We start from the raw sequence: 12,369 nt of genomic DNA, 5'->3' as shown, positions 1-12,369 counted from the left end.
CCTCCGGAAAGATTATGGCTTTTGCAATTTTCCAGTTTTGATGAAGATAAAAATGTCAGATCAAGGTTGTTAAGGCAATAAATTAAGTTCGCTTATGTTTATCTGGAATCGTCTGCGCAGGGACTTGGGCAGAGGGAGTTGCTGATCGTGGTCGCAAACACATCATTCAGACTTTCAAAACCTCTGGTAGCGAGGAAGATATTTTCTGTGTTTCCTGCTATTTGAGTGAGCTGATCGTAATCAAATTGCCCCTGCGGTGGGAAGACTCCCACAACGTAGATCTGAAAAATAATCATGTGGCATTTTTTAGCTCATTACCATCCAGTAAACTAATCGTCGTTTAAATGGATATACGGTAGATTCAACATCTTGTGATACATTTTCTGGCCTTATTGAACACCTTTTTAAAGTGATCCTTTCTTAAATTTTGCAGCCGGAAGTATTAGATTTAACAAAGTGGCATCTTATCGAAAGCATTCGCTATAATTTTGGAAACTAATGTATTTTTTAGACTAAACATAGTAGGCTAACGATCAATAAATCTTATCTTAGCTTCTGGCATACCATGACACCATCGTTTCTCAATAGTTGTGCTGGTGTAGCAACATCATCCTGCGCTCGTCCATCAGTGATCAGTAAAATAATATTTCTTGCATTGCTTCGATCTCCATTGCTTGTATCGAATACTGTGTCTCGAGAATAATTCAACGCTTGGCCTGTGAATGTTCCTGCAAAACGTGGTGGTCCGAGAAAGAGCACAAGCCTTCTAGAATACTGTACGTAGTCTGAGTTTCTTTTTGGCAAAACGTGAAAGCAACACCTTAGTTTAGGAAAATACTCGTTATTTTTCTGTTTTGTTTTTTCATCACCGTCGTTCTTTTTTCAGAAAGTGAGTTATGCTTTACCGTATCTGTTATGCTAACTGCCAGTGGCGTGCGCAGGAAGGTCATTGGGCCATGCCTCCTCACCTTTGAAAAATGCTGATTTTCTTAGCGTTGTTGTGAAAACATGTCATTGTTGAAGAGTGCTATTGGGTAGCATAGCCGTGTTAACCGCCCCTCAATTCTTTTGGGGGCCCACCCATTTCAAGTTGTTTAATGTTTTTTTTTAGATCGATCACTTTACTCATTGGAGATGTGCTACATGACCACATTATTACAGTGTCGTTGGATGTAAATTATTCTATCTACTGAAGAGAGGTGCCCTTAAAATGCTTCGTTAGCAAACAGCTGAAAAGTTGAACTAGGATTTATCGACTCCACCACAACTTCGTTCATGTAAGAACGGACGTTTATCCAACTGAGCTATCCGGGCAGCAAAACATCATAAAATATTTCAGCCCTTCCATACAACATTAGTATGATATTTATTCGTTTACTTGTCATTTGTATTTCATTTATCGAACTGAATAATCTCAGACAACCTACCTCTAATCTAAAAATTCTGTTAGGTACGGTTTCTTAGCAAAACAAAAATCTACAATTCTGACTACTAATTAATTGACAATGTCAGGTTTTGTTTAAATTTATAAACTATCTTTTGTGATATTCAACCAAAGTTGCGGTTATCCCACGTGCCCGACTGATGTGAGCGTTTGCAATCAATATGTCCGCCCAGATAGCTCAATTGGTCAGCGCATAACTTCGTAAACGAAGAAACTTCAAAGTTAAGCGGCGTTGGTTTAACCCTCGGGGTGTGCGCTTGAGCAACGCGTTCTAAAGACTGCTCTCCATTCAGCGGCATCTAGTGAATGGAATAATTTCTTGGCAACAACACTTCAACAATCAGAAAACTTCGCTCTGTCAATCTCGGTAACCGGCCCTGCGTCAAGAGTCTCTACAAGTATGCGAAACTACCAGGGATAGCCTATCAAGCAGTGCTTCCACTTTGAAGGATTTTATCCCGAAATCGGGATTTTTCAACGCTTTGAAGGATAAAAAAAGGAAACGAAGATAGGAAGGATTTTTTAAGGATTTTTAACAATTTCCCAAGGAAATTTTGTCTTAAAAAGGGAATTGTTGTTTTTAGCAATTTTAAAGAAAATTTTATTGTTATTCCCCTTCAAAAATTCTAACAACGATTGGAATAACGATGATCAGCTGGTTTCCGTCATCACTGGACATCCGGAACCCCTCTTACTCTCTTTCCCATCTTCGCCTTTCTGTTGCTTGATTTCTTTTCTCGCCATTTTGGAATTTTGACGAGATTGCAGTCTGCAGTGAGATAGTTAGTTCTCAATTCTTTGAGTTAAAATTAGGTAATCCGTTGATTTACAGTTGAACTTGAGTAGCAATGACAAAGTTCACTGAGCTTCGACGTACAGTTAGGTATGATAAGCTTAGGCTAATGATATCCTTCCGGTTTAGAAAAGTTAGTTTTTGCTTATGCTACCGTAACTGATTATGGTGTCATAATAATAGAGGCTATGTAGTACCGTAATTGTAGTATGTACAACATGTATAGTGTACACAGTCAGACTGAGTCAGTATCATGAATAGGCCTAGTATGCTGGAGTTTTTCGTCGGTCTTGTGAAGACGTTGCTGACAAGGAGAAAAAAGAGATAGCCTAGCCAATAGTGTTAAGTTAGCGGCTTAGCGCATCAAGGAAAACTAAACTAAACACAAAAATAAATTTGTTAATGGATGGATAATTCGTTGAAACTGGACATTTACTACCTGTACACTTTCACTGTTAGGGATACCGTAGGTTAGGAGTCCGGGTAGGAAAGATAAGAGTGGTAATTAGTATCGTAAATGATGTCCAGGACTCCAGGTGGTAAATGTCCCAGAACCGACTAACTGACAAGCAGTTTTTTGGCTGGACAGTGAAAAAAAGAAGTAAACCGTGTTATTGTAAAATATGGGCTGCTTTTGTGCAGCCTACTGTTCTAATAAAACAACGTTGCTTCGACATACCGGTGCAGGCGGTGCTACTGAATAAAATCGAGATTAAAATAGCTTTAACTGAGATTATAATAACTTTAAAGCTGTATTAGCACCTTTTTTAACCTAAATAACGTCAAAAATAACCTCGCCTATGAAGGAAATTTTAAAACATTTCCGACTAAAAAAAAAGGGATTTTTCAGGACAAAAAAGGAAATTGAAGAGGATTTATCAATTGTCAGAAGTGGAAGCACTGCTATCAAGGGTTTGTCAGTCCGAGGATAAAGATTCAAAATCAAACCAAACTAAGTCATTCATACCATTTCCATCATAAACCATGCCTTGCAGTGCATCGATAAGTTTGTCTTTATCAGTGGGAAATTTATTGAGTGGAACCGAATCGCTAATAACCTCATTGTACCGAAATAAGGCAATATTAGCTGCTTCGTATGACACAGTGTAAGATCTGTGAATAAAAAATTAAGGTAGTATAAAAACACAAGTTGACATTAAGAAAAACAAGTAATTTTTCATTACAAGTGCAGCTACTAAAATATAAAAACTAGACTTACGTTCAGTAAACGCTTCGAAAACTATAAGTTACTCTCCATTTTCAGTGCCACAAATTGAATTGTTACTGAAGAGCTTTTTTAGTTTTTTTCCTGTTTCAACCACAACTTACCTTATAAGAGTTTCAACAAAGCCAACCATTAAGTCCCAGTTCGGTTCTCCAATGGACGATGAAGAATCCAATATAATGTTCAGATCCATAAGGGCATATGGTGGACAGTTTCCTTTACAAACAAGAAGCTTTAGTTTTCGAGCAATATTTAGTTGATAGGCTACTGTAGAAACTAATCAACTAAAGGAAATGTAAGTATAGGCTAATAGTTTAATCAGATATTTATATAACATCGCGTTTTCTTTTGTGCATCGGGTTTTCGCGATAAAGCATCGCGTTTTCTTTTGTGTCCTATCGTGATATAATGAGTTTGCATCTATTTCAGATTCCTTTTATAAAATCTAATTTTGTTTTTAATGGTAAACCACCTCTTTCTTTGATGAACTTGCTGATAAACTCCCATTCTTGAGGAAAAAGGTTGATTTTGTGTTTTTTGGAGGTTCGGTTCGTTTACTAGTACAGTGCCCAAAAAATATCTTCTCCATGTCGCTGGTTAAACCAGTTACTAACAGGAACTGGCCAATGAATGTTTATTTGGTTTGCAACGCATAAAAGCACCTGTGTTGAAAAAGATAATATGCATAATTGCATAATGCTGACTGGCTGTGCTAGAGGACAATGATGGAACTTACTTGTGCAGCAAGGCCGAGGTACACTCCAAGTTGTGTCATTGAGACAAGTGTTTTCTGTGATTTGTGGTGGGTAGAGTATGTAACCCCGATCAGTGCATTCAAATGTGCAGTTGGTAGGAGACGTTAACGACGGATCATCACAGGTCACTTCTCCATGAGGGAGTGTCTGTTTTGGACAACGGTTGGCTGTATATGTATAATGGAAAAGAGAAATCATTTGCAAAAACGCCTGGAAATTATAGCCTACTATACAGCAGTTTACTGTCCTCTAACGTGTTTTAAAAAAATACCGCAATCGCAATATATCTTGCCCAACACCATGAAACACACAGACGTTCATCAGTAAGCGGTGTTGCTGTATTGGTAATTTTTAATTTCAATTTATTTTATTGCAGACAAAATTGTCCTCAATTGGCTCAGCACACAAATACGGAAAAACAAGCAAACAAGGAGTGCAAACAAGGAGTGCAAACAATCAGCGATCAAAATAAAAAGCTTTCTGATAGTGTTTGAAGTAGTTAGATCTGCAAAACATCACGTCGCATCACATTTACGCTTGTATCACCACAAACAATGTTGTTGCCTACTTGAGCACACTCTGTGCTTTTAGCGTACGGAATTTATTGTGCTGTCAGCTATGTTCCTGCGCTGATTGCAACATGTCAAGATTGTGGTTGCGTTGTAGCAAATCATCAGTTCGACGTTTCACTCGTAGGCTAAATTAGATCTCTCGTTCGTTTAAGAATAAAGCAAACATCTTTTACGTGTGTTATTACAACTTCATGTTGTTTGCTTGTCAGGCGGTTAATACTGTAGATCGCTATTTGTAACAAGAGTAAAGTTTTTAAGTTTGTGCCGCACAAACATATTCAATGTATTGGCTGTAGATATTTTTATCCTCAGACTGAAAAAGCATTTTTGGAAGCTCAATCGTTGCGGCTTCGTATACTTGTAGATGCCTTGAATCACTGACACAAGCTTGTTTGCCAAGATTGACCAAGCAAATTTTCCTTTGGTTAAAGTTGTTGTTTGTGAGTCATTCCGTGCACTGGATGTTACTGAATGGAAAGCTATCCTTGAAGTGCGTTGTTCAAGCACACAGCCCGAGAGTTGAAGCAGTTTCCTCGTTGGAAAAGTAGATTGCTCAACTAATTGAGCCATTTTAATAATATCTTAAGAGCTAAACGCTTTACACTTACGTTGGCAAACAGGTGCCCGTCTGTTCCATGCCAATACATCAGCAGTTTCCACACATTCGGAATATAAAGCACCAACTCTGGTATGATAATCGTCGCAACCATACTCGCACACGGAACCCAGGAAAGTTCCATCACTGCACACTCTGAAACCATTTTGTGGTGCTTCTGGTGGGGAACCGCAGCCTATTCCTGAAAATTTAAAATATAACTTGCAAAATCACAAAGAAACATACTACTGAATTTTGTTAATAGGGTGCCTGAAACTTCCCTTGATAGCCTATCGGTGCACCCTACTTGGCTGTTTCCATAACACCTTTGCCCACAATTTTCGGATAGTTGCATATCGGAACCCGACATTGCATACGAGGATAACCTCGTGTTCATAGTTTAGTGTAGGATAGGGTTGAGTTCAATGTTTAATGTCAACAGTACGTTTAACCACCTTTTCCCGCCTGACTATTACCTCAGGCGCTGTCACGAGCCAATACCAGGCCCGGATTTAGAGAAAGAAAGACCCTAGGCTATTGTCAATTTTAGGCCTCTACCCTAACAGCCCTAGAGACGAGTATTTTAAACAACCACTGATTTCATTGTGAATTATCAGTGATGGAGAAATATGTACGCAAGCAGGTACGTCGCCAACACATAATTTCGGGGTAGGGGGAGGGCAAGTGAGTAGGCTATTATTGCATATGCCAGTGAGCCCAGCAACGTTGAGGGTCTGGGGGACACTTCCCCGAAAAATGTTGAAAAAAATAGCTTAAAATTGCGCATTCTGAGAGCACTTTTAGCCCAATATAGTGAAACTCTGTCAAATGATGTCGCAACTAAGGCAAAAAAGTTTATTTACATAAAACCAAGACAACTGTTTTGTTCTGTTTATTTGCATCAATGCGAGACCGGACAATCAGTCAATAAATTATTTGTCAGAAACAGTACGTGTTCGAAATATGCAAGTTTTATATACACTGTAAAAGTGGCACAAGTCCCCGTACCGACAGCGAGACAACGAAACGACCACACGGTCTACAGAAACGATAACTTTGTCACTTTAGACAAAAAAAATGCAACTGACATTGACAGTAGGCTACCGTATATAAATGTCTATTGGATAATAGCTTAGCTTGAAAGTTTGTTACTGTAGTCGGTGTACATATAAAAAATATTTTGGGGGGACAATTTCCCCCCTTTGATTACGCCCCTGCACGCAAGTGTTGAAATTAACCATTTGAAGATAACCAAATTTTGTAATTTGACTGTAAATATTTTGTGAAATATTAGGCTACTGACACTGTAAAATAGGAAACGTTAGAGAAAAGAAAATCATTAACTAACATCGTTCGTTAAAAATTAGCAGATAATTAGCAGATAATAACCTGTGTCATATTATTTCCTTTCCATAAGAGACACATCAAAAATTTAATTTGCATTACGACCTGTTTATAAATACTTACTTTACTTTGTTAGAACTGGTTGCCAGAAAATTTTACGTCATAACCAGGTGAAAGTTTCTCCAAACATATAGGCCATCTTTAAACGTTTTTAAATATACGTGGTAGCCTACATCCTAAATTTTGAGGCCTCTAAATCTTGAGGCCCTAAGCTTCAGCCTTCATAGTCTGATGGTAAATCACTGGCCAACACTTTCACATAATATGTAGTTAGCCGGTCGGTGTTGAACATTCAACTGTACTCGCTTTCACTGATCTTACAAGTAAAACGAAACATTGTTGATAAGTAGTTTGCAATGTCAAATGAACAGTATCCTACCTACTGTATTTGCATAATTCTTAAATACGTTTGCTTACTTGTACAAACAGGTGCAGGAAATACGGTCCATTCTCCAAAAACACTCCCTCCATCTGTAGGCACGCAAGTTGACGATATTTCACCTTCCAACTGGTATCCATCGTTGCAAGTAAACTGACAATCACTGTTGATGACGTTGTCATTCGTGCATACCACGTTGCCATTGTCAATGCTGGTAAACGGAGGACGACAAACGATCACTGAAAAGTCGAAGTGAATTAATTCGTTTTTGTTGCTTACAAACAAAAAGTAACAAACCCAACTTCAAAAAATACAGCCTTCTACAAGTGGACGTTGACTTTAGTTTTCGAGTCATTTTATGAGATTAAAAAGTAGATTTTTGTACGCAATAGATGTTCACAACAAACGAGCAATTCCAGAAAATTTAAGGAAAATTTTGTGGATTTTTCTATTGAAATCAAATCATCAGTTTCTATAGATAGAGTATGGTGATAGATATAGAAATGGACGCTTACAAGTGCGCACGTATACATATTGCAGTATGCTATTGAGTGTAACAAAAAATGTTAATCGTTTAAAAATCACTTTAAAAATAGTTGATGAAATATGCATAGAGTAATTTGAGACTCTAGATATAAAAATATATTTTTGTGTACATATTGGTGAAAAATAGGCTAATGCTGCATTTTTGCGTTCAAACTAACTTTCAAAGGTCGCAATATTAAAAAAAAACTTTTTCTTGATCACGTTTTACTTGCACAGACTAATAAGACCAATGCCCATGAATGTTATCGCAATGCATTTTCCACCTTGTATCTCCAACAATCACTTTTGTTGGCTGATATTTATGAAACGTACATAATATTTATAATTATAACAATGAGGAAGCACGTGTGTGATAGCCTATCAAGAAAACTTTTTTTAAACATACGTTGGCATCTGGGTGCCTCATTGTCCCATTCTCCAAGTTCATCTCCATTTCTATCGTCCACGCAAAGAGATTGTCTTTCGCCAACAAGGGCATAATTTTCGTTACAGGTGAATCTAAATCATTGTATGAACTATTATAGCAGTTTGCAAGTTTTGCACATATTAATAATTTTCAAAGTCTGCAAATGTAGTGAGAAATCGCCTCGGCTGAAATATCTTCTTTACTGACATAAGTTCAGAAGCATCTTCCGCAAAATAACTTTTGTGCAAAAAATCCCACAAGTAACTTTATCTTCTGAATGCCATAAAAGTTTGCTTTCTAATATATGCTTTGCAGTATTTTATTTGTGATAGGGAACGAGGAAAATTATCTTCAGGTTCATTTGGCAAGTTTTTTTTTCGATACTCAATTTTTATTTTTATGGAGAAACCTATTGAATTTATTTTTAAAGAGGGATTTACTTCATTCCTATTCTGAGAAGCCTAATCTTTCTGCTATTTCAAACAGCATGTGAAAAAATGCATAAGCTACTAGCCTACAATTATTCACTTGAAAGCCATTTTGGTTACTTAAAAAAAAATATCTTACAAAGAATTTCGATGAAATCGCTTAGTGTTGAGCAATGAGCAGTGGCTGCATAGCTGAAGTAGTTAGTAGGGTGCTGAAACAACAAAACTAAATTTGCAACAACTTACTCGCAATTGCTGTTTAGATTGTTGAAATTTGAACAACCAACTTTTCCATTGACAGGATTCTCATGCGGTGGTAGACAAGTGATTGGTATGCAAGTCGGGGCGCCTTGCGTCCACACACCATCGGCGTCATCATCATTGTCGTCAACGCACGCAGAAGACGGTGAACCATTCAAGAAATACCCGCTGTTGCATTGAAACCTTGGAAAAGACAATATTGTTAACAAAATTATTGCTACAAATCAAAGTGTAAAAGTAGTCATCGATTTTATCTTTCTTGATGTTTCTTTATTGCTTCTAGTCAGCCATCCTTAGAGCTAAAGAAAAAACAAGGAAGAAATTGAGCTGGCAACTAATCGATAAGCTATAAATTTAAAGAATATCATTTGGTACAACGAGTAGCATTAAAAATATATAGGCCCATGATAGGCCGAAGCCAAAGTCGGTTTTAAACAGCATGTTAAAGGATCGATGCCGATGGGGTGTACTTTTTGATGAGCTAAAAATAAAGGCTTTCAATATAAAAGCGCTTCACAACTTTGAAGGATTATTACGTAACAACCTATGATATTTTAATATGGCCTACGCAATAATTTATTTTTAAAGCTGACCATTTTTTTTGTGTCCAGGCCAACACATCTTCAAAGTTCAATTAAAGCCGCTAGGAAATAATTGCAAGTGTGCATGTGTAGAATGTGTCAAACATACCCGCAAATTGTTCCCAGATTGTTGAGAGGATCGTCGCATCTTACTCCACCGTTCTCAGGATCAGTAAACATTGGTGTACATCTTATTGGCACACAGGTTGGTGCAGGTTGACTCCATACACCTTGAGCATCTCCATCATCGTCATCATTGCAAACAGATGTTTGGAAACCATCCAAGAAGTATCCGTCATCGCAAGTGAAGCTGCAAGAAAAATTAAAAATTGAACTGTTGCATGACTATGTTCGTATAGCCTACTGTATAAGTAGTAAAAAGTGACAATTTAAGAGCGTTCAGTATTAAACCATTCTTAGAATTTTTTAAGTAGAACTGACGTGGTTTTTTGAAATGATTTTGATTGGACATTTTTTCTTTGACATTCTTTTCTAACCAAATACAAACAAGAATTAACACTGGAACTGAATAGGCCTATTAGTAATTGAACATCTGCAGTATGTAGTTGTGGATGGCTTCGTCACCACTCACTCCGAGAAAAAGTTGTTGTAATGATCTCATAAATAGCAGTTAAGCAATGTAATTTGTAGTACTATTAGGTGGCCATGAGTACTACAATAAATGATCTAGAGCTAGTATTTTATACTTGCAATACTTTTACCTGCAAATACTTTCTTCATTGTTACTGTCTGTGCAGTTTACGGCTCCATTTCTTGGATCGACATGTGGCGGTGGACAAACGATTCTCTGACAAGTCGGTGAACTCTCACTCCACACACCATCAGCATCGTTGTCCAAATCATCCAAACATTCCGAGGTTGGCGAGCCATTTACAAAGTATCCATCAGCACAAGTAAATCTAAATATAAGTTAATTTTAGGCAAGTCATAAGTAGTAGGCTAAATTTCTACATTACTTCATACATTAAAGATAAACTGCGGTTAAAAGATGGTTGGTGGAACTGTAGCGCACAAGCAATTAGAAACATGCAGTCCCGTACCTGCATATAGTTCCCAAGTTATCAAGAGGATCGTCGCATCTTACTCCACCGTTCTCAGGATCAGTAAACCTTGGTGTACATCTTATTGGCACACAGGTTGGTGCAGGTTGACTCCATACACCTTCAGCATCTCCGCCATCGTCATTATTGCAAACAGATGTTTGGAAACCATCCAAAAAGTTACCGTCATCGCAAGTGAATCTAGAAATAGAAACATTACATAATTGATTTTCCAAACAAAAATAATCAAAAAAATCTTTTTATTTTTGAAAATTTCAACAAAATACTTGTTTGAATAAAAAACTTAATATATCTCGACCCGTGATGTTGACTTTAAAACCAGCTATAACCAACAGTTCAATTATTATTCAATCCAGTCAACTATAAAGTTTTACAAATCACTTAGCCTAAAGGTCAAGTTTGAAAAACAAGCCTACAATGAAATATGCTATCACTGAAGCTAATCATATTGACTTTTATATTTAATATGTAACGTGCGGGTCTTCTACATAAAGCATGTCTGAAGAAAAACATCTATGCCTTTCTGAACCGAGAAATATTAACAAACAAAGCGCAACTAACTGGCAAATGCTGTTAAGATTATTTCCATCGATGCAAGCAACTGCACCGTTGTCCGGATTAGCGCGCGGAGGCGGACACACAATCCGGGTGCAAATGGGAACGTCTTCACTCCAGACGCCTTGAGCATCATTGTCCAAATCATCTACGCATTCTGATCTTGGCGAGCCGCTCAGGAAAAATCCGTCGTCACATCGGAAACTGCAAGGCAAGTGAGTGATTTCGTAAAATTGATTCGTTTGCAAGAGAATTATTAAATCTTTCATCCTAAATAAATCCAGGGTCTAATCAAAACATTGTCCGTCGTCAAATATAAATTTTGTCAATTAGCATCAAAAGTGTTATCAAATTAGCATGAATATTTTTCACGTGCAGCTCTCCTCGATGAGCACAAAATTCAGAAAACTCCTGATCAAGCAATATAGAGTAAAACAATATCGCACGAGAATTCATAAAAAATGAATGAGGTTTCAACAAAGAGAAGCTACTACTATGGGGACGGAATCAGTTTTATGTTATGCACTTTCGATTAACTTTCTTGTTCTTTCAATGAACGATCTCCAATGAATTGTCAGTCTAATAAATATCATTTCATAAGCTATCATAGTAGCACCCTATAAGCTAGCTGGAGTTTGTATTACTTGACTTGAACTTTTATATCCATTTTGTCTGTGATTGTCATAAATTTACGTTGTGAAAGGGAAACGTTTTTTTACACATTACATTACACAGAGAATTCGATCTCTCGCAACATTAAGACAAATTTATCAATTAATTAGTTTTCTTGCAATCTCACCAGCAGCTGAAAATTGATACTATATACTTATCAGATACAGATTCTCGATGCAAAATTTGATTTAAAATCGATGATTACACTAATTTTATTAAGTTATTAGTGTGCCAACGCAGATATATTGTTCACTGCACTTAAGTTCCCATTAATAAATTTATTAGCTAAAACAAGCGCTGTCGTTATTGCAGCCTCGTATGTTACTCTGGACTACAGGGTTTGCATTATGCATCCTGCGTCCATACCCATACAATATTTCTCATATTAGAAATTCACTAGGCTACTGCACTGTAGTTGTGGTTCTTGCCTTGTTGTTGGCTATATATTTTTATGGCTTAGTGTTACTGGAGTTGGTTGTCTTCCTTCCGTTCGAAGAAGTAAAGAATTTTTCATTTAGACCTAGTTTGAATTAATTTTTTTGACCTGCATTTCTTAATCCAAAAACTACATTGTTAGCGTAAACTATTTACAAAGAAAAACAACCCGCTTTCAAGAAAAAGTAGTACTGTCACATGGAGGTTACAATCGATTTCATACAAGACTAGACAAC

The 12,369-nt window shown here is 37.1% G+C and overlaps 1 protein-coding gene across 1 annotated transcript; it reads right to left on the bottom strand.

The window, feature by feature from the left end:
* Positions 1–54: 54 nt before the first annotated feature.
* LOC145766189 (P-selectin-like) lies at positions 55–11,693 on the bottom strand. Its single transcript, XM_082577850.1, has 14 exons — positions 11,671–11,693; positions 11,033–11,230; positions 10,451–10,651; positions 10,112–10,309; positions 9,499–9,699; positions 8,794–8,991; positions 8,099–8,211; positions 7,206–7,406; positions 5,398–5,586; positions 4,199–4,384; positions 3,567–3,678; positions 3,205–3,350; positions 565–728; positions 55–281 (listed from the first exon to the last, which is right to left on the bottom strand). Exons 1-14 carry the CDS (start codon positions 11,691–11,693, stop codon positions 99–101), a joined length of 2,313 nt encoding a protein of 770 aa, XP_082433976.1. The 3' UTR covers positions 55–98.
* Between the last annotated feature and the right edge of the window lie 676 nt (positions 11,694–12,369).

The sequence above is a fragment of the Aplidium turbinatum genome, chromosome 1 (genome assembly GCF_918807975.1).
Source record: "Aplidium turbinatum chromosome 1, kaAplTurb1.1, whole genome shotgun sequence".
Taxonomy (NCBI): Eukaryota; Metazoa; Chordata; class Ascidiacea; order Aplousobranchia; family Polyclinidae; genus Aplidium; species Aplidium turbinatum.
This window is presented reverse-complemented; position numbering and strand designations above follow the sequence as displayed.